The sequence below is a fragment of the Myotis yumanensis genome, unplaced genomic scaffold, assembly GCF_028538775.1.
Source record: "Myotis yumanensis isolate MYYU_CA2020_CCGP unplaced genomic scaffold, mMyoYum1.0.hap1 SCAF_17, whole genome shotgun sequence".
In the NCBI taxonomy this organism is placed as follows: Eukaryota; Metazoa; Chordata; class Mammalia; order Chiroptera; family Vespertilionidae; genus Myotis; species Myotis yumanensis.
In genome coordinates this window covers 24,071,055-24,098,320 of record NW_027223768.1, presented here as the reverse complement: position 1 = coordinate 24,098,320, position 27,266 = coordinate 24,071,055, and the positions used below count along the sequence as shown (strand labels likewise).

At 48.4% G+C, this 27,266-nt stretch overlaps 1 protein-coding gene across 4 annotated transcripts; it reads left to right on the top strand.

Annotated features, from left to right (window-relative positions):
* Positions 1 to 25,209, top strand: RGS8 (regulator of G protein signaling 8). 4 transcript variants are annotated; one of them, XM_070396414.1, is made up of 6 exons: positions 1 to 180; positions 511 to 584; positions 5,056 to 5,157; positions 5,984 to 6,048; positions 17,893 to 18,059; positions 19,269 to 25,209. In XM_070396414.1, exons 2-6 carry the CDS (start codon positions 565 to 567, stop codon positions 19,449 to 19,451), a joined length of 537 nt encoding a protein of 178 aa, XP_070252515.1. In that variant the 5' UTR covers positions 1 to 180; positions 511 to 564; the 3' UTR covers positions 19,452 to 25,209. The 4 variants fall into 4 exon arrangements, with proteins under 4 accessions (XP_070252515.1, XP_070252512.1, XP_070252513.1 ...); XM_070396411.1 differs by lacking the exon at positions 1 to 180 and adding an exon at positions 2,531 to 2,659 and having other exon boundaries at positions 325 to 584; positions 19,269 to 25,208; XM_070396412.1 differs by lacking the exons at positions 1 to 180; positions 511 to 584 and adding exons at positions 2,006 to 2,084; positions 2,531 to 2,659.
* The last annotated feature ends 2,057 nt before the right edge of the window (positions 25,210 to 27,266 follow it).

Below are 27,266 nucleotides of genomic sequence, written 5' to 3'. Positions count from 1 at the left end.
AGGGGGCCCCCTGGACACTGGATTTCATTGGCGGCAGGAAAGAGTTAATGCCTCCCTCCGGCTTCGCTGCCCCCTGCACAGCCTCTGGGTGCAGAGGGAGGCAGCTCTGGGCTGTGGGGACTTCTCCCTGAGCTTCAGCCAAAGAAGCAGGGGAGCAGCTTCGAGAAGCTGAGGAGGAAGGTGCGGGAGGAGTGCCAGGCGAGCTCCGCGCAGGGGCACCTCCAGCAGCCTGCCAATGAGGATGGGCGTGCAGACTGTGCCCCGGAGCTGAGCCGCCGCCCGCTGGGTGTAGGCTGCTCCAGTATTTATTGGATGTGACAAACAGGGAGAAGAGATTTCAGCGGGGCTGCTCGCTGCCCGGCTCAAGTGGTGGGAGGTGGATTGTGCATGCATGCATGTGGAGATGTGTGTGCGTGCCCGCGTGTGCCTGCGTGTGCATGCACACATGCCCTTCACCCGCCAAGGATTTGACTGCTAAACTGCTAAAAGACAGATCTGCTCTCTCCCCAGAGCTCCTTCACCCGCAGCCTCTCTGACCATCCCGTTGGCAGAGACCCGCAGGCCATGAGGACCGGTCAAAGACAGTGAGTATTGCTTTTGCTTTCTCCTCTCTGGGTGCCCGTGTGGGCTGATTGCATTATCCATATTTAATTAACCTGCCTCTCCATATTGATTGCTTTCTCTCCACCGAGGCTTAGTCTCTCTTCCCCTCTTTATAAATCTTTGCTCTTTGCTTTTAACCTTTTTTTTTTCCCACTGAGCATCCTCTGTTTCCATTTTGACCCATCCTGTAGAGTCACCTGTAACTTGATGTCCACCTCAGAGGGCACATGAACTGTGGGTGTAATCGCACTGCTGGTTTTCCTGGGCTCTGGGTAACCCCAAACTCTGTCCCCCAAAAGTCAAGGGCCAAATGGGATAAGAGCCTCGAGGTGCTGGGGTGAATGGGGAAGCTGGGGTCAGCGAACCTTGCAGGTCCTCATTCCATGGGCTCCAAGGCTGAGTTCATGGAAGGGGCGGAGGAGGGTCTGAGGCTGGTGGGCCCGGCTGGATTTGGAAGAGAGGGAGGCAGGCATGTAAGCAGCTCCAGCAAGCCGGTGTGGGCTAGCGGTGGGAATGGGAAGAGTGACAAGGCAGTGACAGGAGGCCTGGTGATACTTGCCCCAAACGACCTTGCCTCTGCTGTGTGTGTGTGGGGGGGGGGGGGGGGAGCCTGGGCCTGCTCAGCTCCAGGGTTGTGGAGGCCCCTGGCCTGGGCTTCCCCCTCCTCTGCGGCTATACCCCACAATCCAGAGAAAACGAGGCTTAGATGCCCGGAACAGTGATTTCTAGAGATCCTGACGGCTATGAAAGGCTTCGATCTCCTGACTTCTGAGCAAGCAGGTGTACGCACGGTGAGGACCAGGATTAAGGAACTGTTCCTGCTGTCAGGGAACACAGCCCCTGTCATATCCTGGGGATGAGCCTTACACAAAATCGAACTATTTTTTTTTATAGTTTTAATAAAGCAATCTCGTTATTTTATTAATTGTGGTATTATTCGAAAAGGTATTTTAAAAAGTCTTTGTGAAATGTTCCTGGTAGTAGCAAAAGAATTTAAGTGGGTCTCAGAAGGGCCTTATCTGTCTAAAGGTTTCTTTTAAAATGGATTCTATGTTTGGTGTCAGGGTTCCCCAGGGGATCCCTTTACGGATAGACTGCTGTCTTCACACGTTTCTTCCTACCAGTTCTCTTCCATGGGAACAAAGGGCTTGAAGCCCTGAGAATGGGACCCTCGGGAGAGCGAGATTATCCGTCAATCAGCCCTCAACCTCTGTCCCCTTTCCCTGATGTCCTCCTGCTTCAGGTCGAGGACGGGCCAGTCCGGGGGCTGAGGTGGGCCAGGCAGCTTCCATACGGGGGAGGAAGAGTGACTTGGGTATTCATTTCTTCAGTCTGTGTCTGGGATCCCTGCAAAGGAGCAAGCCTGTGCGGTGACAGTGCCTGGCAGGCTTCCCCTGGAGTTACCCAACCTTCCTCCTGCTCACGCCCGCCCAAGGCTCCCACACTCTCACCTCTGGGACAGGTTCCAACCTTGGAGGGAGGTGAGAATCAGAGCAGTAGCCAATGGAGTGTTTCTGGAGCAAGTGCTGTGCTCCCTCCCCGCACACCCCCCCCCCCCCCCGCCGTGATCCCCCCCACTTGGCTGGCTGGTCACAGGATCCCACTCAAGTAACACAAGAAAACAGTAACTTTTGGCTCGCCAGGCCCATGCCTTCCTCCCCGTGGGGCACATGCCCCACTTTACTGTTGATGGCCAATAGTTAGGGAGATAGAAACTCCTGACCAGCAGGCAGCAATGTGAACCCAGCCAACAATTTTTTCTTGTCCATCCTTGGTTCGTCTCCCTGTCTCGGGACTAGTAGAAGTTTGTGGGGAACGGGGTGTGAGTGGGGAGGTATTCAGTAGGCAGAAAGCTGTCAGAAAGGATTTCTAGCACAGTCAGAGAAGAGAGGGTGGCCCCCTCTTACAGCGGATTCTTTGATTTTAGGTGAGAGGACGTGAAAGGGTAAATCCCTGTGCCCCGCAGTCTTATCTCCCGCCCTGACGTCCCTGCACACCGGCCAGAGGGTTAACCATAAGCGGGTGCCTGTATGGCCGCCTTACTGATGCCACGCAGGTAACTGATGCCAACCTGTCTTTTTGCCCTTGCCCCTCTGCTCTTTCTCCACCTGCTCTGCTGTTTGAGCCTCCCAGGGGTAGGCCACTTGTATCCGTCCCCCAGGCCTCCTGTATAGACTGCGCTGTCCTTACCTGGGTGCTTCTTGCAAAGTTATGGCCTTGCAAGCAGAACCTGCTTTAGCACCAAGCTTTCCCATTGACCAGTGGGTTTCAATGTGCATGAGCTTGTATTGAACCATCAAGAGACTTCTATGAGTTACTGGGACAGGGGGAGAAGATGAGGGCTAGCCTAGATTTTTTTTTTTTTTAATCCTCACCCAAGGATATGCTTAGAGAGAGGAAGGGAGAGAGAGAAACATCGATGTGAAAGAGAAACATCGATCAGTTGCCCTCCACACCTGCCCTGACCAGGTATGTACCCTGATCGGGAATTGAACCGGCAACTTTTTGGTGCACAGGAGGATGCTCAACCGACTGAGCCACTTGGCCAGGCAAGATTTTTTTTGAAAGTAACCTTAACCTCTGATCCTTGCTTCTGCTCCTATTATTTCAGACTGAACTAAAAGATTAGAACTGAGCTCTCAGCTAGACAAGATGGAAAATCAAAACCATTTTGTTCCAAAGAATAAATCGTGGAAGACTTTTTGCAAACTATTGGGAGAATCATTGTTGCCTTGGTAACAAGTAGCACTCTTTACTCTGGCCCCTGCTAACCCTTGTTAGATGGCTTGCATGGATCTGACATTTTTTTGGAAATCCTCTTCATTGCTTTTCGGGGGCATGGCCTGGTGTCACAGCAGCCTGTGATTTGTAAGAGTGAGTGGACATGAGACGCTAGAGCAGATGTTTTGAATGCCGGGAAATCCGTGGCTTCACAGTGCACCTGGCTGATGAGAGGTGGAGCACAGGACGTGCAGGCTCAGTTTTCTGCAGAATAGTGACATTTCTGGGAACTTGGATGTCCCAGCCTTAAAAGACCCTTTCCTCAGAGATGGGCAGTGGAATACAAATGTTGTCCACACTCGTCAAGTGTAATAACATCCCAGTAGGTGTTTGTAAGGTTTCTGTGAATATTTGCCCAAGGGGTCAAATCCCACTTGAGGTGAAAGGAAGAGATGGAAATGGATGAGCTGTAACATTTCTGCTAAGGCCCAGGATTTGTGAAAAAGAGGGAAGAAACATCAGGCAGGAAGGACTTCCCTTCAACATGGAGAATAACATCTCCTAGGACCGTTTCCAGGGCACATTGTTACAGTGTGTGGTCCTGATCTGATTATACCAACCCCCGGCCACTTACCTTTGCCCTCCATGCAAGGAGTTGCCGGGGTTAAAGTTTGGACATCAGTAAACCTGTTTTGTCAAGGGCCAGAGAGTAAATATTTTCAGCTCTGGGGCCATATAGTCTGTGTTGCAACCACCCAACTCTGCCCTTGTGCTCAAAAGCAGCGTTCCACAATACTAGTATGTAAACAGATGGGAGTTGTTGTGTTCTAATAAAACTTTATTTACACAAGCAGGCATCTTCCAGGGCTGACCTCTGGTTGAAGGTAAAAGGGGCTAATGTTGGGGATCAGAAAGAGACATGAACATAATTTCTCATTGGATCCTTCACAATAGATAACTATAATGAAGTGTCTGGACCTTAGGAAAATAAAATGTATGAGAATTCTAAACATGTATGTTAAAATTTTAAGCCTGCTGATTGAGAGCTGCCAAAATACAAATAGGAATAGGAGAGCTTGGTTAAGCAGGTTCTTCATGGCTGAGTGTTCCAATATCCCTTCCTCTCACTGGCAGGCATGGTCCTTGCTGGTCTGTAGCCATTCGTGTATATCCCCAGGGTTGTGGGATGAGAGGGGGAACCCGAGCCACTCGACCTGCCTGGACACCCCAAGCTTTGTGCTCTGAGTCCCTGTGAGGTGCATTCCTGTATCACACGAGTGCTCAACCCTCCACTCTGTGTGGGAGCTGCTCTGGGGCCTTTGCAGTCGGGAGCTGTGGCGGCCACAGCTTCGCCCTCCTAATGGAGAGCAAAATGTGGCTTGTTATTTTGTCATCACTGTATTTCCTCTCCCTACAGAGAATCCCAATTTAGAAATTCTTCCAAGCTAACGACCTTCATTGACTTACCATCAGCTTGCATGTCAGCTTTAAAAAGCTAGGCCTCTCGGGGAGGGTACCTATTGCTATTTCTATAGTCGAGATAGGGAGTGAGTATATCCCTTGATCTTCTAGGTGTTTCTCCTCCAGATCGAGAAATCTTCAGCCCCCCTTCCCCCCCGGGGGGCAGGGTGGGGTCGGGGAGGTGGTGCTGGCTTCTGCAGCAACAACTCCAGGGGCCCTTTATGGAGCTGATAGCTCTTGTCATGACAGGCCAGGCCCTTCTTGTTGCAGGAACAAAGGGATGAGGACTCGACTGGGATGCCTGTCTCACAAGTCAGACTCGTGTAGTGATTTCACAGCGATTCTTCCTGACAAGCCCAACCGTGCTCTGAAGTGAGTAGTAATGGCCACGTGGTATCCCAGGTGCCCAGCGTGGGGCTCCCACCGTGTGGCCACAGAACCCGTTCTTCTCTAGTGAGCTGTTGGCCAGATGAACCAAGAGACAATACATTCCTGCCTCCTGGCAGCTCCTTTTAGACACCTGAATGTGAATGACAGAATGGTTATTATCCTTTCCTAATGTATCACTTAGCACACCTTTTCACTCTTTTCACTTTTAAGAAAATCATATTAACCACCACTTTTCTACAGCTGCGGTGGAGGACATTTCTTGGCCCTACTTTGTTGTCAATCTGAGCTCTCCATTTGGAAATGAACACTCCAATCTATTTGAAAAATCTGCTTAGGTTGAGATAATCAGGATTCAGCGCCTTTACCGTGCAGGCCCAGAGTTAAATGATGTCACAGATGTCACCTCATTGAACCCTCCCAGGGTTCCATGATGGGCGTCACTGTCCCCCTTACAGAGGCGAAGAAATTAAGGTGACAGAGAGGGAGTCGGGAGCTCAGCCTAACTTTCCTGACTCCAAGACCAGTTTCTCTCCATGGTGATCTTGACATTTTTAAATCACGAAATGGCTTAGCTTTGTTCTTTAGACTGAAAGCCGATATACTAAATTCCCAGAAGGCCAATCCCGAGATTTCCGCAACCGTTTCTTAGGAATGTAACACCATTCCAGTGACAGAATTTCAGGAATCCAGGTATGGTCTTCATTTGCCCTGCGTTGTTCCGATCTGTTCTGCTGGCAGATCTCAGTGGTGGCTAAAGGCGAGAAGGTCATTTCAAAAATAGTCAAGAGAGATGGTTTTTCTTTTCTAGGAGACTTTCCACAGAAGAAGCCACCAGGTGGGCCGATTCCTTTGACGTGCTTCTCTCCCATAAGTGTGAGTAGAATTCAGGTTTCGCGCTGTCTGGGCAAGTCACTCATTTATTAAAACACACTGTCTACCATGCACCAGGCAGGTGCCGTGCAGCTCCAGCCCCTGCCCGCAGAGCCTCCTGTCTGGAAGGGCATATGGATCGCAAAACATAATTTCCATGCAGTGGAAAAAGGGCCTTCTTTTCTGTTTTCTGGGTTGAAAGTTAGGTCCTAAGAAGCCTTTACGTTCTCAGCAGGATTAGCTAGAAAACTGTGAGCTTAGGGAGTTGGAATGATGGTCCAGCAGGAACGAGAGAGTCTCCGTTCCATCCCAGATCTCATTTATAGATGAAATGACCTTCCCCTCAGGTCACTGGAGAGCCTTGGGTTACTCTCGTCAAATGCATATCCTGTGCATTTTGTCATTCGCTGGAGTTGGCAGATTTTTTTCTTATTGTTTTTTATTTTGGGGGGTTTACTACCCCAGCTGCATTGTGCCCCTAGGTTTCTGACTGGGTGCCAGTCTAACTAGAACACACTTCTTTTTCCCCATTTCCTCATCTTTTAAGCCTTGTGTTTCTCACAAAGGCAGCCATAGTTGTGGGAAGGGAACCTTGATGCTGGCCCCACTTTTCAGTCCTGGCTCTTTTCTCACCGTAAACAAGTCCAAGTTCACTAGGCTTTAACATCCAGGTGGCCTTAAATACATGGGAGTGGGAGAGAGAAGGGTCTTTAGAAGAGAAATGGATTCCCACAGACAGCTGATGCTCCTCTTCAATGTGTCTTGTCACCATGAGAAGTCCCGGTGGATCTGGGAGCAGAAGGACTGCTTTTCGTTTAGAGAATTGATTCCAGTGAATTGGGGAACACAGTTTTGTATAGTGACGTGAAAAGCATTGGTTGATAGTCAAACCTATCTTCTCAGTTTTGACCCTGCTCAGCCACTAGATCAGTGGTTCTCAACCTGTGAGTCGCGACCCCTTTGGGGGTCGAACGACCCTTTCACAGGGGTCGCCTAAGACCATCAGAAAACACATATATAATTACATACTGTTTTTGTGATGAATCACTATGCTTTAATTAGGTTCAATTTATAACAATGAAAATACATCCTGCATATCAGGTATTTACATTATGATTCATAACAGTAGCAAAATTACAGTTATGAAGTAGCAATGAAAATAATTTTATGGTTGGGGGTCACCACAACATGAGGAACTGTGTTAAAGGGTCACAGCATTAGGGAGGTTGAGAACCACTGCACTAGATGGTTGAGTGGCCCTGATGGAGTCCCTCAGTCTTCAAAAGATGACTTTACAAGTGATTTTGCTTTCAAGTGGGTGAGCAGTTTCCTCTGCCTGTGTCCATGGTCCTAATGCTTATTAACAAACTAGAGGCCCAATGCACGAAATTCGTGCAAGGGGCTTGGCCCTCACAGCCACAGAGGCTTGCCGACTTCATCCGGAAGGTCATCTGGAAGGACATCTAGAAGGTCGTTCGGCTGTCCGGTCTAATTAGCATATTACATTTTTATTATTATAGATGCTTCTGAATAGATTTTAAAATGAAATGTGAAATCTCACTAGAAGCACATATTGTAGCAAGTAACTTCGTGAGATCGTCATTTTAGTGTTCTAGGGATTATACTTAGGAAGGAAAATAAAGCAGCATACTACAGCATATATAACATATGGCTGCAGCCCCAAACAGAAGCTTATGCGGTGAATTTGCCAAAGTAATGGCATATGTAGGATAATACTTAAGATTTGACAGTAACACTTGTTGTGTTTTTTTTATGGGGACATTCTGACTTACTTTCTGGAGGCGAATTGGGCTACATGAGTGTCACTATCAATTTACACCTTTTCGGGTTGGATTTGACTCAAGGTCATCTTGAGTCTCGCTTCTATTTCGGATTCATGACTGACTCACTCAGTTCAAGTCCCTGAGGCGCTTTCCTTGTTCTAAAATGGGGCTAGAAGTACCTGTGTGCCGCCCATCACCCAGATATGAGATTCTTCAGAGAATGACACCTTTGGATAATTTTGGGTTCTCAACTCCAAGGTGTTTTGTAAGAATATGGTGTTTTAAAACATGAGGCTTTTAATTATCAAATGCAAAATAAATGTGAGAATAAGGTTGCAAGGTTTCTGCCAATTGAGTCATTAGAGACAGAGTTTGGGTATAAAATGAGTGGCCGGAAGCTTCAGGTAATTGGGGGTTGCTGCAGTGGCAAGCGCTAGAGATGTAAGAGGTTTGGCTTTATTTGCTTGATTCGGGGACTCTTAGAACTGAAGACACTTGGTTCTGCTTTTGTCGGGATGCTTTTGGTTTCCAGGAATTCAATGACACTCTTCTGAGGTGAGGACTCCACTAAGGGGCTAGAGGCTGACGCCTGATTGCTTCTTTGGAAAACTACTACGGCAATAGGCTTTGGACTTTGAAGTTCTGTGATCCACCTTGGAGTCCGATGTTCTGTTGTTATTTCTGTGTCGTATGGGAATAAAAAGCCAATGGAGTGAATGTCTTTGAGAAGAAGGGGGTCTCTGTGCAGGGGTCACTGGCAGCACTTGAAGGTTTTAGAACTTGAACACTTACTCCCCGTGAAGGCGGTGGAGGAGTCGGAGCCCAGGTTGCCTTGAAGAGTACTGACAGCTTTCTAAAAGTCTGACTAATTTGGGTTAGTTTTGTGGCTCAATTAGGGCTGATTAGGCTTTTCCAAAGGGACTGTGTGTGTGCTGGTCCCTTAGGAGGGACAGCAGTTGATCAGAGGTATACAGGGCTTTCGATTAAGACAACAGAATGTCCTAAAAAAGTAAAGAAAGGAAAATCGCTGAATGACTGGGCTCTAGAAAAATGTGTGTTAATCTAGAACCTACTCTCTGGCAATTCTCCACATCTAAGCAGCTGTCCCTCCTAAGTTTTCTATTTCAGAAAAATTCAAATAATTATTGTTGTTCCCATGCTCCATCTACAGAGCGTCTCTGCCATCCCTGCTTTGCTGGGTATTTTGGGCAGTCATTTGTTTTACAAAAGGTGCATTTGAGTGTTCACTGTGTACAAAATCTATGCCACACAGCTGGTTGGCTGATGAATAGAACAGTCCCTCCCTGGTGGAGAATGCCACTTTCTGAGGAAACAGGCATGCATTCACTCAACACAAGAAATAATACAGTGTGCTGACTGCAGACGGGGGGCCCACAAGACTGCAGATAGGACCCCGACATTCAGTGCCCCTCTTAAAGTCCATCTTGTCCATAATAGAAGTCCTCACTTTTGGGAGCGAAGGGCTGCTTTTAGTTTAAAGCAGCGGTTCTCAACCTGTGAGTCGCGACCCCTTTGGCGGTCGAATGTCCCTTTCACAGGGGACATCCCTAAGACCATCCTGCATATCAGATATTTACATTATGATTCATAACAGTAGCAACATTACAGTTATGAATTAGCAACGAAAATAATTTTATGGTTGGGTCACAACATGAGGAACTGTATTTAAAGGGCCAGAAGGTTGAGAACCACTGGTTTAGAGCATTGCTTCCATTTAATCAGGGGACATACTTCCATACGGTTAGGAAGAACTTGGCTGGTAGTCAGATTTTGACCCAGCCCTGCTACACAACAGCTGGGCAGCCTTGGCAGAATCCCCGCCTCTTGGAAAACCTGTTTCCTCATCTCTACAGTGAAGGGTCTGGAGTAGGATGTCTCAGAGGCTGGATTCAGGTCTGCCCCCTGGATCTAGGATGCCGTCTGCAGTGACCATTGAGGCCCGGCAATAACCAGTCCCCTCGGCAGGTGGCTGGAGTCATTGCTGCCTGCAGGGTCATGTAAAACTGCTTCAAAGCTGAAATGGCTGGAGCAACCGGAAGAGGGTGACCGCACCTGTGTTAGGAAGTCTCCTCTCTCGGTCAGGGTCCCATTGTTCAAATCAACTAATTCCAATGGCAGGGGGTCAAAAAGCAAGTCCGCTAGTTCTTAAATCTGAGAATGAAAAAAAAAAATCTGGGAGGCAAATATTTGGAGCAGTTTTATTTCCAATCACATTTGCTGACAAATGCAGTATGAAGCTGAAGAAGAGGTTGGGGAGATAATCACTTGCTAAGTGCTCTCTCTCTCTTTTAACTAACAAATGAAAAATGAAATTAAAATTGCTGATGGCTTCATTAGATAGGGAAGGATTTATAATGTGTGTTAATTTGGCATCATTTTCCTGTTCATCCAGTGACAACTAGACTGGGTGTCTAAGTTGGGCACGTAGTCTGCCCCCCAGGGGTGTGTGTGTGTGTGTGTGTGTGTGTGTGTGTGCTCACGTGTGTGTGCACAGACACCCAGAATACTTTCTGCTTCTATAACTCATACCCTGAGTGTGAAGGCTCCCAGCTTGTGGGAGATCTTTTCTGACTGGCTGCTGGAGAGCAGGCCCAAAACTGGGCGTCTTCGGCTTTCATTCCTCATGACGTTCCGACACATGCTTGTAATTTGTCCAACTTTTAGTGCAGGGATGGGGAATGTCTGACCTGCGGGCCCTATGAGGCTCAAGAAATCATTTGGTTTGGCCCTGCCAAGGCAGTAGGGGTGAGTTAATTAAATGTTTGACCAAATATAGCAGGCTAATTTTTAAGCTGATAATTTTGTATGGCCAATGAATTATGTTATAAATATCCAAATAGCCCTTAGCAGAAAAAAGATCCCCCACCTCTGTTTTAGTGGGACATTCAGTCCTTATCTCCAAATCAGCCCTTCCTTCCTTCCTTCCTTCCTTCCTTCCTTCCTTCCTCTCACTCTCTTCTTCCTTCCTCCATCCCTAGCTCCCTACTTCCTTTGTTTCTTGGACATAAAAGTTGGGATCATTCCACTTAAGGTGAAGGTGTAGACAGGGTTCCTTCCCCTTTCCTCTCGCCTCTTTCAGCCTGATCCCACACCTGGATGACAGAGCCCCTCACCCTGAACATCTCTTTGGTCCTTAGTTTTGTTTTATTGTTTGCACAGAGCGTGAAGGGTCTATGCTGACCTGTCGCCACCAGGCCTAGGGAAGGGAAGGTTAATGGAATAGCACGATTGAAAGCTCTTTTACGTTTGCAGAGTTGGCACCCATCTCTGAGAAAGGGAGACCAATAAAGAAGCATTTTGTTTTTAAAAATTAGCCTCCTTAGGGATAACGGTTGAAATATAGAAAAATGTAATGACTTGATTGGGTCACACAGCAACTAAGCAGAAAACAAACAAACAAACCAAACAAACACTACTATTACCAACTCATAAAATTTCTTAATTATCCACCCAAATGGTCTTTAGCTCTAGAATCTATAGCTCAGCAATTAGGTTTCCATTTGCTGCACAGCCCTTCCCACATACCTCTCCAAATCAAAGGTTCTAAAACAAACGGTGTAACTCAAAGTGTGATCCAAGGAAGGCAGCCCCAGCAGCTGCCGGGAGCTGGGGAGAAACCAAAATTCTTGGGTTGTGTCTCAGCCCCACTGAATCAGAATCTCTGGCAGGGTGGGAGGGGTGGCAATCTCTTTCCCCTCAGGCCCTCCAGGAATGCCTGTGCCCACCAAAGCTTGAGAAGCACTGCTCTGAAATGCGAGTAGGTACAACCGTGAATCTGGCGCATCTTGGTGGGGCAGGTGGTCTGTGCTTTCCAAGAAACACACTACCCACTATATCGTAGCTTTCCCAAGTTCTCAGGCAGCACATCCTTTGATGGTATGTCATCTGTGCATTGCAGATTCCACATTTGTAGCAGGTATGGTGCAGGCTGTTCACAGTAACTAAACAAATATGGCAAGTGCACTTTCTGGGTAAATTGGGGATAAGGGTTAGAGATATGTGGAGAGAGGTGGAGGGGAGACTTCTCCTTCTCCTTGCCATCCTCTCTACATTGCTGTAACTTTGACTTGCATCCAGAGAGGTGGCTGCATTTAGCCTTTATAGGAGTGGCCGGCTTATATAAGCCACCTGTTCAAAGCTGGTTGAAAAAGTTCGAATGAAAGCAGTTGGACAGGCCTCCAACACCCATTCTGTCATTGACCAGCCATGTGACCTTTGGCAAATTATGTCACCTCTGTAAGCCTCCCTGTCCTCATCTGTCAACAGGGAATCATAAGACTTAGCTTGTAGATTTGTCGTGAGAATTCAATGTGATCATGATCGTGAAATGCTAAGCATGATGACTTTCACATAGAGGGGTTCCATAAGGGCTAACTATTTTTATTAGTTTTGTTATAACACATTAAACTCGTTGAGAAAGTGTGCATTTCGTGCCTCCTATATACTCGAGATGGTGTTAGCTTCTTGTTTCCACAGGCAGCTTGAGGTTGAGGTTGAGGTTGAGGTACAGGTGGCAGGGGGCTGTATTGGAATCACAGGTGGGCTTATTCAGATTCCATAACACTCCCCCCTCTTTGCCTCATGAAGTTTTGGCATCCCTTCCTCATCCCTCCTCAATTTCCCCTCAATGTATATGAGAGGGTCCCTCTAGGGATGTAGTTGTTAAAGGCCCAGTAGGTGAATCTGATGAATCCCTGTTGTTTTCCTACATATCAAACCAACAAGGCAAATATTCTTGGAAACTTCAGTTTTGAAATAGTTCAGGCTGCGGTGTACATGGGCTTTTAGAAAAGTTCTCTTGTATCAACAGTCACTTGTGGGTGCTAACCTTTCAATGTATCAGGGACATTTGTCTCCCCTTGCGTAGAAGACTCCTGGCATGTTTCTCATAATAGTTGGAGATACAGGCTCTGGCTTGTTATTTTGTCACTTGACTCAGCTTCTGGTTGATAAACGAGGAAAGAACTTTGGAATAGGAGTGGTAAGACCCAGGCTGTTTTTACTCTTCTGCTACTACGTCCTAGGAATAAGGGCCCATGTGACCTCAGAGCTTCGCCATCTCCTTGTGTCCAGCGTAAGGCTTGGTCTTAGAATCTCTCATGTCCTTTCTGGCTAAAGGTTCTAACAACCATCATGTCCTATTACTATTATAATATGTCATCTTGCTATATATACCCTAACAAAGTAGAGATCATTGAAGAAAATTATGTTACAAGACTGAAGTATAATTAGCATTGCTAATAAGTGGCAGTAACTGGAAATAGTTTGCCCTTGAAATAATGCCCTTACCTAAATCTTGTTTAGCCCTAGTTATTTGTTTAAAAACAAACACGTACAATGCTATTCTTATCACAAATTTCAAATTAGAGAACTTGGTTCGGAATGAAAGTGGTTTTGACTTCACCATTAGTACATGTATCTTGGGTTTTTATAAATAAATGTGTTTTCCTCTCCTGTTCTCTACCTGACCTTGGAACCCATTCATCGGTTTATTTTTTCCAATTGATCAGGGATGCGAGAGGACTCTGGTCTTTGGGACTGCACTTTGGTAAACAGAGAACTCAACCAAAAAATAAAAATAAAAATTGCTTGTGATCTTGTAATTTTCCAGGCCTGGGAACCGAGCTAGGCTTACGCCCACCCCCCGATGCCAACTCAGTCAGGGCTCCTGGACCTTGAACTGTTACCCAAGCCAACCTCTCTGCTGCACCGCTCATTCACAGTGACCCAGTTTCCCTTCTTATGTAAGCAGCCCGCACCAGAGAACCAGAGAGAGTAGGCCGGCAGCAGGCAGCGTGTGCGGCCACGGGACGTGTTCTTGGAGAGCCTGTGCCTGCTCCGGAGGATGCCAATATTCTGCTCAGTGTTCCAGGAATTCTGGATACAAGCCTTATACACCAACCTCAAACACTGTGTAATGTTCTTAGAGCCTGGGCTTCTTAGAAGACCCTACAAAGAAAACCAAAAGGAAGTGAGAAATGAAAAAAAAAATGGCAGATCCTCATGTTTCTCTCTCAGTTTTCTGAACTGTTCACCACTCAACACCTTTAAATGACCAGGATTATCTTTTGGTACTAGGCATGTTGTGTTCTGTGTGATGATGCCTTAAAGCAATGAAGTGTAGGCACAATGATCACAAACATGGCGGGAACATTTATGATCTGAGTGTCAGGCTCTGCGTGCTGTTTACATGTATTTTGTGATCATCCCCACAGCCCCCTGGGGCAGTGCTGTTAGGGTCTGCATTTCTTTTTTTAAAAATTTTATTTATTGATTTTTAGAGAGAGGAAGAGAGAGGGAGAGAGAAACATCGATGTGCTGCCTCCTGCAGGTCCCCTACCAGGGATCCAGTCTTCAACCCACACATGTGCCCTTGACTGGGAATCAAACTGGCAACCTCCTGGTGCACAGGACGATGCCCTACCAACTGAGCCACACCAGCCAGGGCTAGGGTCTGCATTTCACTGATGAAAGAACGAGGCACAGAGAGGCTAACATCTTGCCCAAAGTCACACAGCTAGTGTGTGTCCGGACACCATCCCAGGCAGTACAGCCTCAGAGATCAGAGAGAAGTCACTCTGCCCAGCTGCCTGGAATCTGTGGGGATGGAGGAGGCTCTGGTTCCTTGGATGTAGGGGAGGGAGCAGCATTTTACGTGCACAGAGCGGAGTGCGTGGAGCTCTTGCACAGCTAACACAATGCAGGTCACACTAAGAGGTGCCAGTAGATGCCCGTGAGCCTTTCAGAGATAAACCAGCATCCTGCATTTTAAACCAATTGCAGTGTCTGGGCAAGCAGAAGGGGAGGGTCCTGGTGGAGAGAAAGGGAATGATGGGGAAAAAAACAACAGTGAAAGGGACAGAGGACAGAAGGAAAAGAAATGGGACAGGAAAAGATGCTGAGGGGTCAGGGAGAAGACCAGAGAAAAGCCTTGCTGAGAAGTGATGGGAGGTGGTAGCGGGGAGGACAGGATGCAGATGGGAAGAAGAAACCCCACTGGCTCTGGTCCATGCAATTCCGTTGCTAGGTGACATAAGCAGGAAAGGTGGGCCAGGTGGGGGACCAGCGGTCTGTACTCAGAAGCCCTCTGAGGCCATCTGCTCTGGGGAAGGGGCCAGGGTCCCGCAGCCTCAGGGGCTTTCCACCCCTTCTCATTTCCATTGTTCAGTGCAGTTTCTCTCTGTACAAGCCAATTCTCTAGGCATCAGTTTCCTCACCCACAAGATGGGAAGAAGTAAAGCAACATCCCCGAGAGCGAGTTGCAGGTGTTATCTCTTTAATTCACACAAAGACCCAACAAAGCTGAGACTTAGATGAAAAGAGATAACATCTGTACCTCGGGTAGCACAAGGCCAGTTTCCTTAGCTGGGTTATCTTCACCAAATACTGTTGATGGAGGCAGAACGGTAATTTTCTTTCTTTCTCTGTAACTAGACTCGGCTTGCTCATAAAAAAAAAAAAAAAAAATGATGAAAAGCAAAACAAAATCTAACGCAAACAATAAACTTGAGCTTTCCCAACAGGCTCTTCCAAGTTCCTCCTCTAAGTCACTTTGCATTTGCTCTGTTAGATAAATGCATCGTGTTTTAGGGTCCTCCCCCCAATCTCTCCTTTCCTCTCCCCGACTACAGTGGAAAGGCAGCAGGTCCTCCTGAGAGTGTCCATGGCTCTTGTCATGTGTGGGCTGGTCCTACTCAGAGGCCACCTGGGCTGTCTCGGGCACTGTCTCCTCAGAGGCGTCCACAGCTCCAGCTGGGTTTCATCCAGCCTCTGCTTGTGGCCTCGGAGTGGTGGCCATCTCCTGGCAGGCGGTCTAGCTCTCGAGTTCGAGTTCTTTGGAGCCTGTGGATGCTTCTGGACCTCCCCTGTGAGAACTTAGAGGAGATGTGGGTAGCAAAGAGAGCATCACAAGGGCTCTTCTGGGCAGAGATTTTTAAATTTGTTTTCTGAGGTATCCCAAGACTTTGCACAGTATGTAGTTGTACATTAGTAGTTTGAAAAATTTTGTTGAATTGAATGAATGATTCTCAGGCCACCTCTCAGCCTAACCGCTGCCATGTCACGGTTTCACAGTCACTTTGACTCTCAATTTACCTGGGATTTCTACTCCCTCTTCTCAGGGTTTCAAATCCGATGAAGGAATGAGGTTGGGTGGGATCCAGAGCAGAGCTCTTATTTGAGTCTAGACCAGTGGTTCTCAACCTTCTGGCCATTTAAATACAGTTCCTCATGTTGTGACCCAACCATAAAATTATTTTCGTTGCTACTTCATAACTGTAATGTTGCTACTGTTATGAATCGTCATGTAAATATCTGATATGCAGGATGGTCTTAGGCGGCCCCTGGGAAAAGGGTCGTTCGACCGCCAAAGGGGCCGCGACCCACAGGTTGAGAACCGCTGGTCTAGACTATGTTACTCTTCTCCTCCTTCCCCTGCACAGGAACAAGCTTATTTCCATCTGTTCTAATGGGAAAGCAAGCTTACATAGTTTTCTGTTTTCTCCATTTTCTATGTCGTAGAGATAAGGTGACCAAATGTCCTCGTCTTTGCCTGTGGGGGTCATAGTTTAAGCCCAGTCTCCCCATGTGATTCACAGAAGTGCCCCCCTTCACTCTCAGAAGTGTCTCTCGTGATGAGCTCATGGCCACCTCTATCTTTGTTAGACACTTTCAGCTCATTCCTCCAAATATAGATTTATTTATGATTTCAAATTTAGCTTTGGGAGTCCCATCAAAACCCTTTTCTCTCTCAAGTTGGGGGCTCTTGCAATGAAAAGTCTTGGCTTTATGGCCATTGTTCTAGCACCAGTCTATATTGAAAGACAAATAGCGACTTTTTAATTAGGAGAAATAAAAATGTTTCAGAAAAGTAAAAGCAAACATTCAAGTACATCAACAGCGTAGCGCCGCCAATCCAGCAAATAACCCAGCGCGCTGTGCTGGCGCGTGTTGGTGGACCTCAGATCCTCGAGCAGGGCATCCCATCACCCAGAATTAAGAACTGCTCACATATTGTCCTCCTAATGAATTTTAGAAAGGAAGTAGCACACCATTATAGCGAGAGCCATTTTTAATAGTGCAGTGACTTTATTCTAGGTGGTGCCTACACTTCCCCTGAGGGAAGGTCTTTGGGCTGCCAGCGGCCAGGCAGCTGCAGGATAGCTCGCAGAAAGCTATCACTGTTATTCATTTAAAGGAGAGTGTGGGAAGGGTTGAAATAATTCATTAAAATGTTTTAAAAATAGAAACATTAACTGAGTGCATAGGCTATCGATGAATGCTATTTTCTTCTCCAAATCTATGTGGTGGTAACCCTGCACCTCTTCTTCTGATTGGAGGCTCTGTTTGAATAAAAGTGAAAGGGTATATTCATTCAGTCGTTTAGAACAAAAACTGTAATTAATCTTAATTAAAACACATAATTTGATAGGCAAGGTCTTTTGAAATAAATGAACTATGTTGTAAACCATTAAAATACAGGGCCTCAGAGGTTTTCTAAAGGAGGCTGGGAACCCCGTGCATGTACTAGAAGGGCATTACCAGCTGAATTTTAGTGTGTGTTCACCTTCAGATATGATTCTGGTTGCAGCAAAGGATTTGCCCTGAGGAATTCACATCTCCCTCTAGTTCATTTTATAATAGATTGGGTTTGTTGTTTTTTTCAAGCTTGTATTAGGGTAAGGAGTGGATTACACGCATTACTTTGGCCTCATTAGAAACAGGCTCACCAGTAGACCCAGGGGGCAGCCAACTCTGCATTAGGGGTCAGGCAGTGACCACTGACGGCTGATCAGAAGTGACCAGGCCCTCCCATAGTCATTATTACTGTGGTTTCCTAAGCATTTCTCCTTAATATCACTGTTGCCTCTGAGACTATCTGCATGTCTGAGAGCAGAAAGTCTTCAAGAGGTTATGGAGAAGCAGTGGGGGTTAGTCAAGGCCACTCTGACATTATTACTACCTTTCTTTCTTTCTTCTGCAGTTCTTGTTGCCTAAGCTTCTTCCTATCTCTCTTCCTTTCCACCTCCCTCCACATCCACAGATGGGGTGGCTGCATTCCTCGCCTTCTTGAAGACGGAGTTCAGCGAGGAGAACCTGGAATTCTGGTTGGCCTGTGAGGAGTTCAAGAAGACCAGGTCAACTGCAAAACTGGTCTCCAAGGCCCATAGGATTTTTGAGGAGTTTGTGGATGTGCAGGCTCCGAGGGAGGTGTGTTGGCAGTGGAAAGCTCTTGTCAGACCTCTATCCATAGCTCCTGGCTCACACTTCCCTCCTCATGGGGGTTTGAGCCAGGCATGATGGGGATTTTGTTTTGAACTGAGCTCACTGGCTCTTGATGAATGGGGGGATCCTTTTAAAAGCAGAGCCAAGGGCTTGTGCAAAGGAGCTCTAGTAGGAGTGCTTTAGCTGCCTGCCAGTTAAACATTGCCCGCAGGAACTGTGTTTCTCTAGAGATTCTACAAGGAGAAACACCACTGAATCCATGTGAGTTTTCCTAGTGGAAAGCAGCATGGCTTAATGGAACGAGCATCCACTTTGGAATCTTGTTCCAGTCTCAGCTCCACCACTTACTAGCTGTGTGATCTTGGTTAAGTTACCTAGCCTCTCTGAGTCACATTTTCTCGAATGTAAAAGGACCTAATATCACCTTCCTTTCAAGACTACTGTAGGTATTAGGGATAAAGCACCTACTGAGTATTTGTCAATGCTTATTAATTACAGTCATTTATATTATTTTACCAGAACTTCTTATAATTACTTAGAATAAGAAAATGAATTCAATGTACTGCTATTTTGATATATAAAAGATAAATTTACTTGGGAGGGTTTTATAGAAGAAAAGCATTTGCTGTCAATGAGTTTAGGTGCATTACACGCCTAGAACTCTTCAACTGTGCTTTGACTTGGGCTGCAGGAGGCCTTTGGCCAGTGGCCAGGATGCTGTAGGCTTCTTATAATGCTGCTTGGAACAGAGATGTGCATTCTAATCACAGTCTCTCTGCCTGGAGCATTTATTTTCATAGTAGTTAAGAAAGGACAAGAGGGCAAGCTTACTTTAGGGAACCGGCATTAATACTTGTCTCTAGTCTAACCCTTTGACATTGCAAAGGCCTCTGGATTAAGAGTTAAGTGAATTGGGGTTTTGCCTTGGCTTTGTTACTGACTTTCCATATTACTTTAGACCAGCTTTTTTAGTATCTCTATTATCTATAAATTGGGATGGGGAATATCTGGTCTCCAGGCCTCATAGGATTCTTTCTAGAATCAGAAGGGATGACCTCCGTGAAACCAGTTTGAAAAGCCTGTCTAGCCTTATATCTATCAGCTGCTGCCATTGATTATTACATAATTAGGACCAGCTGCCAGGCGCCTTGGCCCTTGAGAGCCGGTGACCATGCTGTCTGTTTGTGTCTCCAGGTAAACATAGACTTCCAGACTCGAGAGGCCACGAGGAAGAACATGCAAGAGCCATCCCTGACTTGCTTTGACCAAGCGCAGGGCAAAGTACACAGCCTCATGGAGAAAGACTCTTACCCCAGGTTCCTGAGGTCCAAGATGTACTTAGATTTGCTGTCCCAAAGCCAGAGGAGGCTCAGCTAGACCTCAGATGGGGACTCTTGGAGATCGCTGGCTTTCCCCGCCCCTTGCTGCCAAGACCATATTCTAATGTGAAATGTCAGGGGTGTTCTAAAGCACTGGTGTTTAGGTTGGGAGGCTGGGGTGAGAAGGGGATGAGGGGCCATTCCAAAGTGTAATTCAGTCACCAGAACTGGGATTCTATTTTATTTACCCATGTTTATGTTTTGGTTAGTGGTAGCACCTAGCTGCACTCATCTTTCTCTGGGTCAGCAACTTGCCCTCCATAATGCCTTGGGTCATCTCCGCTGAGAAGGCAGATTCACTAGGCCGGGCTAACCTGTAAATAATAGAAATGCAGTTTCCATACCTCCCATACCCTCCTCAGTTAGGATTCCTGACACTCTAACTTGTCCTATACCCCTGTGAGGAAGAGTTAGAAGACTGGCTCACACCTGTGATTTGCTATCACAGTGTAACAGCCAGTTCCCGGTGCTGGGGCCGCACAGTTTAGGCGAGAGGTCTCTGTGGAATCCCGGGTCTCTAGAACTATCATTGATAGGTGACCCCTGGGAGAAGGGGCAAACTCCACGGAGTTGGCTGTTTCTTCCATTTCCATAGGACCAATGCGCAAAGCTGTGCTCACTGCCCATCTTAGTCTAGGATATTCACAAGACTCCCCTACCCTTGCAAGACCCTTCCAGAAAGGGTCTTGGGAGATGTCCCTCACAGCTTCTGATGCGGAGCTGCTATTAAGAAAGATACAGCTTGCCTATCTTCCTACCTTCTACCAAGAAGTTTCCCAGAAGTTGAACAACCAGGAAATGTAGCACCAGTAGACCTTTCTGCAGTGGGGCACCATATAACCTTTCTGCTGCTTAATGTACTCTCTGCCCTCGCTTCCCTGTGGCATCGCACATCACCGATCTCTTAGAATGACAGACAGCTTGGCAAAGGGAGGCAAATTCCCATAGCATGGACAGCTCTCACGGTGCCTACTGCTCTCCCTGTCTCTCTCTGTCCCCCCTCCCATGCAGGTCATGTAGTTATGATGGGGGAGAATGGGAACTTAGGCCATAACTCTTTCCCAGCTTGCTTCCTGGGAGCGCGCTTTCTTAGAAAGGCCCTTCTCATGAGGGCCACCTTGGCTATTCAGCAGCTTCCTTTTCGATTTCTGACCTTTTGGGATTGAACATGAGGCTAAGAAGATCACTGTGAACATTTGCTTGTGGAGAACCTTCCTAAAATGCTTTCCTGGTACCCTGGGGCTGCTCTTGGAAATATATCAAGAAAGTCTTTCTTAGAGGAAGAACGAGGCACATGGAACCTGCTCTAGCTGCCCAGGAAAAAAGCTGACTCTGGCACAAGACTGCAGTGCCAAGGAGATGAATCCTCAGCAGAGAGACCAGAAACTGGAAGAGGGCCCTGGAAGAGACTGGCCTCTGGGTGAACTGAATCACAGAGAATGTGGCAAGGAACCACTGGGATCATTCAAAGTCAATGGATTGGGAGGCATGGCAGATCTCCAAAACGTTTAGTTTGACTAAATGGAACAGCATCCGACTAGATGTAAGCCCTAGAGTGCAGGTGATTGAGAACTGGGCTGAAGCATTCTCCTCCTGTGGGGTGATGGGCCTTTTTAGACATGCGGGGGTCCCAGTGTTTCCATTCCTGTCCAGAACTGTGCGAATCTCTTCCTTCCTGGGCTGCAGCTAGACAAGGCCAGGAAGGCTCTCGAGTCCCACTGGTGTTGGGCACACTGCCCTGCCATGGCTCATCGTATCCATGAGTGAGGATTGGCGTGCCGGTATGAACCACTGAGGAGAAAGAGAACTCATACCTATAGTTCTCACACGGGAGACACCAGTGGAATTTCATGTTCAAGAACTCTGAAGCCTCAAATGGTGTTTCTAGTTAGATCAGGAAGTATTCCCTTGCCCCCACTAGTAAAAAAAAAAAACCATCCGTAGCTAAAGCTGCCAGGATTAATGTAATGATCAAATTCTCAAACAGGGTATTTTAAACATTGTTTACATACGAAATGTGCATCTGCTGCCAACTCTACTGTCGAAAATGAGGTGCATAGAAATTGGAACAGCACGGAGTTATGGAAATCTGAAACGTTCTAAGAGGGGCCTTTTTACCACTTCCACTATCCCCAGGAGACAAGTCTGAACAAGAGTGTTGTGCGGTGGCCTCATTGGGGCCCTAGCGTTCTTGCCAACTATTAGTGGAATGAAGGCTTCAGATGGTGGTGTCGTGGCGCCTGGTGACTTCCTCCCACAATGGGGAGGCATGAAGGACCAAGCTTGGGTATCCTGAATGTTGCCACTAAGGGAGGGTATGTGGGCATGTGTGGAGGAACATGATCGCTATGTTTATGGTACTCCATGGAGTGTGTATGTGTGTGTGTGTGTGTGTGTGTGTGTGTGTGTGTGAGAGAGAGAGAGAGAGAGAAAGAGAGAGAGAGAAAGAGAGAGAGAGAAAGAGAGAACTGTGAGCATTAGACTAGTAACCACAGAGATGGTTTTCCCGTGGGGTGGAGCTGTCTGCACACGTGTATGTCCTGCTTCCCACAAAAGGCACAGAGCTCTGCGCTCTCATACCTACTTTCAGGCACTTTGGTGATGCCAACCCAGATTTTAGTCTGAGACAAAACAAAGAGAAATGTTTACAACATCTAGAGCAATATCCAAGCATACCTCATACCCGACCTTCCACCTCCCGGTCCTGCTTGTCCTATTTCCTCTTCCACAAGCCCTCATCGCCTCGCCTTCTTAGGTGGGCCCCCAAAAGGGACCACTTCTTCCATTTAAAGTCTTCCTTTTGCTTCTGCGGTCGGATTGTGCTGTGAACTGCCTTCTGGGCTCCAGGCGTGCTCTGTGCCTGGGACCTTTGAAGGCCCAGGGCAAGTCGGGGCAGGGGGCCAGGCAAATCTATGACTTTCAGGACTGTTCTCCAACGTGAGCAGCCTTTTGGTCCCATTTGAATGTCAAACTGTTTGGGGGCTGGTGAGGAATTTCCCGTTGCCCTTGGCAAACCAAACAGAGCCGTGATCAGTGACAGCCATTCACAGCCCCGGACACCACTAGGGTGAGGAAGGGCCCTCGAGCAATATTTATTATTAAACTGGAGCTTCAAGGAAACTGGCCACCCGGGAAAGCCTGTTACAAGTTCTAATTCCCAGGTTCCACGCTCAGAGATGCTGATCCAATAGACCTAGGGTGGGACCCAGAAGTCTGCATTTTTAATGAGCTCCTAGGTGCGTAGTGAACCACACTCTGAAGAGAGATGGTCTAAGATGGTGGCTCTCACCCTTGGCTGCTCATTGCAAATACCTGGGGGAGTTTTAAAAACCCGAATGTCCAGGTCCCATCCCAGAACAGCTTGGCCCTGGGACCCCAAGCATTAGTTTTTGAAGCTTCACAGGTGATTCCAATGTACAGGTGAGATTAAGAAGCATGGGCCTGAGGAGTGAGGAGGACACAGCTGAGCGGGAAACACCACTGTGCGGGCCAGAGGGCTGGAGCCTCCCCCCTCTCCCCCCCCCCCACCCCCCTAGACCCCGAGATGCACATAAGCATAGGAACCAGGAACCTGCCAGCCTTGAGTATGACTGTTGGGGTGGCAACCTCTGTGCCCTTTCAGTCTGCCTTGCTCCTTTGGGATACAAATACCATGTTTCTGCTCCAGCTCCATGCATTGCTGGGCAGCAGATATGCCAAAAGTGGGGGCTGAGGGGGATTTGGTTAAGAGGTTTTGTCACCCCCACCACTCCCAAGTCTTGTTCACAGTGCTTCCTCCAAGCTGGCCTCCTGGGCTGTTCCCCTGTTTGTTTCCATGCACTCTTATGTTTGGCCATTTTCCAGTGGTTCTCAACCTTCTGGCCCTTTAAATACAGTTCCTCATGTTGTGACCCAACCATAAAATTATTTTCGTTGCTACTTCATAGCTGTAATGTTGCTACTGTTATGAATCGTAATGTAAATATCTGATATGCAGGATGGTCTTAGGCGGCCCCTGTGAAAGGGTCGTTCGACAGCCAAAGGGGTCGCGACCCACAGGTTGAGAACCGCTGTGTTAGACTGTGCCTCTGTCTACCTAGTTGGAACTCAGGTAGTGGGTGAAGGTGTGTGGTAGTCATCATGGCGGTGGCACAGTAACTTGCAGATTCCTCCAAGGAGGGCGGCACATCCTGGGAATGTCAAGCTCTCTGAGGCTTTCTTTGCCAAGGCCCCAGTGGGGCTCCAGTTCCTGCTCTGGGCCCTCACCATTCCCTCTTTGGTCTCAGGCAGGATGGGCACCTAGAAACTTCCTAGTTGATTTTACCCTCTGGTGCTTGCTGCTCTGAATCAGCCGAAGCTGTGGGCGGTGTCCTGCCCAGGCTGCAGGCCCTGGGCACCACTCCTCCACAGGGCAGGGCCGGTGTCTGGGCTCTGCAGGCCCTGGGCTGTGAGGGGATGGCATGAACCCTTGGTGTTGAGAGCTGGGCGAGGGAGGAACTGGGAAGACAAGGGGGAGAGGGGAGAGGAATAGGGAAGTGGGGTCTGCTTCTCCATGAACCAGAAGGGAGAGGGGGTGAGAGGTACATTCTCAGAGGCAGGATGGGCTCCCACCCATATGAGTGCCCAGCACGCTCCTGACCCTGTCTGTGCTCATGTCCAAGCAAGGCCGAGGGTCTACGCTTTTCCACTCTTGGCTATCCTTGCATCGGCCCATGTCAATCCTCTGAAAATCTGGCCCTCTGGGTTGGAAGCAAGAGAGGTGGCAGAGTCACCCTGGCATCAAGATCCTGTGCCACGGGGCAGCAGACTTGGAGGAAGAACGCAGGAGCAGACATGTCTTCCTGTCCCCGGGGCCTCTCTGGACTCCAACCCGATGCTGTGGACCAAATGGGAGACTGCAGGATGGGGGCACTGGCCTTCCCGACTGGGGCCTGGGACCTCTCAGTAAACTGCCCCCCTTTTTTATCCTTATTCCCTTCCTGCTCCCTCCCCTCTGCCAGGTGCAGAAAAGGTGGCTGGTCTGGGTGTGTCCCCCAACCACGGTAGCATTAGCTGAGTCACGCGGCGTGCACGACATCGGTAGCAGCTCATCTGCCACATAGAGCACTTGGCTGATGGAGTCCTCATTGAGTTGTCTCATTACCGTGCAAAGTCGAATCATGTCACTCACCTTGACTATAAACAAGCCTTGGAGACATAATAAACAGAACCTGAACCTGCTGCCCTTTGCTGTCCGCCCACGTTTCTTTCTGAGGCCCCACTTCGCATAACACGTGGACGCCCCGGGGGAACATTGGCCCGGACCTCACCCAGCCCAGGCTGGCAGGGGGCCAGCCACCAGGAAAGTGGCGGTGGCGTGGGTGGAAATGGGATGGGGCTGGTCTGGGATGAATGTGGGGGTGGAAAGTGACTTCGGGTTACGAGAGTGCCTTTGAAACTGTAAAAGGCCGTACAAACAGGAGGTGGTATTTGTATTAGTGCCACCTACGGCTGGATAATGCAGGGAGAGAAAGGCTGAGGGATGGCTTGTGTGTTTGTGCAGCTGGGCAATCTGAAACGGAGTGGTTGGTCCTGTTTATGACTGTACTCACTTTATCCACTCGGCATGCCCCTGAAAAGTGTGCATTCGTCACCGAATCTTTGAATGTCTCTGGTGATCAGATTCCTTGGAGGGGAAAAAGGAGAATGAAGGGTAGTATCTGCTTGTAAAAGCTCATTTTTAGGTGTAGTGATGATAGAGATATACAAAACCTTAACAATCCAAATAATTAAAATGCACCAGAGAAAGGAACGCGGATATTTCTTCTAAGGTGAATGCTTTGTGTTACATGAAAAAGCCTTTTGTAATGCAGGTGATCACTCCTAAATTCTAATTTTGTGGCCTGGGCAAGGCACCGTGGTAGCCTGGGCTACTGCAGACCGGAGGCCCGCCCACTGGGGAGGGGCTGTGACTGGATCCTCTCCAGCTTAGCTTTTCTACTCCCTCTTACCCCATTGCTCCCCGGGGCTTCTGACCCCTCTGGGACCACTAAGAGCAGGGAAGGAGGAGAGGAGAGGGAGCAAGGGACACACACCTAACGCACATGCCACCTGGGACAGGCCTCGGGCTCTCTGGGCCTGGGAGGGAGACCCTGTCTCATTGAAGACCCTTTCTCTAGGGGACTCCTTTCGCCCTCCAGCTCTCCCAGCAAGGATGAGAGCTCTCCTATTCTGGCTGGTGGCTTGCTCCTTCCTGGGCGGTGCCCCAGCTTCTGTCTGTTTGCCCCTTCAGGGCATCCTCTTGGATAGCTCCTTGGATGACCCCATGCCAGTCTCTTTGTCTCAAGAGACCCACCATTGGCCCATTAGAAGCATTTGGGCCTTACTTGCCCCTAGAAGGTCAAGGCAGCAGCTGCTCTGCCCTCACTCTGCAGCCAGAGCCCCACGCCAGCCCGCTGCTGACATTTTTGATTTTTCAGGCCCATGTCAGGCTCTCCGAGGGACCCACTGCACACTCTCCCTGGGAGTGAGGTGAAAGCCAGGCACCCCACCCCTTCCCTTTTGACGGGGTGGCACTGACAGCTCACTGACAAACCCTCACCCATTCTTCCCAGCCCCTGGCCTTCTCTGTGGGCTGGTTTTGAGTGCCCTCTCCCTGGTCCTCCATGCCCTCCTTGCAGTGTCTGCTTGACCTGGAACCCCTTTGGTATCTGAGATCTATCTCTTAGGCCTTGACAGAGAAACCTCTTATGCAGGATGGGGGGGGGGGGGGCATCTCATTAACATAGTAAATGTGGAAAAGAACAAACAAAGTCCTTTCTGGTCCTACACCAAACGAAGTGGAAGCCATGGCCAGAGGGAGCAAAAGAGAGGTCATTGAGAGAACGCCCTCCTGGGGGTACCCATCTTCCTTGGGGCTGGTCCTGGTTCCCTGTCCAGCGGGTGTGGCACAAAGCCCTGGTGAAGGCTGGAGAGGGAGAGTGGGCATTCACCGTGGGTGCTGCCTCCCCATGCATGCCTCATTCACAGAAGACGGGAGTCTGAGCCCAGCACCCATGCCACCGTGGCTGCATGTGCCACCAGGGAGGGGGCAAGTCGCCAGCCTGAGGGAACTGTCCTTGCCAGGGTCTCCTCAGCACTCTTCTTCTTCTTCATTATTTGGGCTCTGACGCTAGACTCTCCGAGTCTGAATCCCAGCTTACAAGTTGTGTGATCCTAGGAAAGTTATCTCCCTGTGCCTCAGGCTTCTCCTCTGTAAAACGACGATAATCACAGAACTGACTGCTTGGGGCTGCTGTGAACATTAAGTTAACATGGAAGACGCTTAGCACGATGCCCGGACACAGTTAGGCAACGGCGTGTGCTAACTGGTATCTTCTTTCACACTGGGATCCCCAGGACTCAAGCCAGCACCTCTGTGCAGAGCCGAAAGCAAATGATGTGACGCGCTCCCGACTCCTCCTCCCCTTCCAAACCGTAACCTCCCTGCGGGCAGAGACTGTGTCTGCCTAGTTCCCGGCTCTACTCCCTAAATATTTATTGGAAGAATACTGTGTCTACAGAGGTGTTTTGAGCACCTCTCATAGATGAGGCACTTGGGTGGAATGAGGCAGAGGCAAGAATGCTACAAAGCGGGCCCACCCTTACCTCTTACAGGAGCTTAACCCTTCACAACCCTGCACACGGCCTAAAAGATACAGGTGGATCTCAGATCCCAAAGGACTTACCAAATGAGAGGTGAGGAAAGTAAGCGGCTGCCTATTCCGAAGTGGCAACACTAAAAGACAACTCTTAGGAGCCAGGAACTGTGCAGGGCAGTTTCTATGCTTCCTCTAGTTCAGCGGTTCTCAACCTG

Coding starts and splice junctions, on each gene's coding strand:
- RGS8 (XM_070396412.1), top strand. CDS start 2,634: ATGGCCGCCTTACTGATGCCACGCAG. Junction 6,049..17,892: donor CGTGCTTCTCTCCCATAAGT/GTGAGTAGAATT, acceptor CCACATCCACAG/ATGGGGTGGCTGCATTCCTC. Junction 18,060..19,268: donor ATGTGCAGGCTCCGAGGGAG/GTGTGTTGGCAG, acceptor TTGTGTCTCCAG/GTAAACATAGACTTCCAGAC.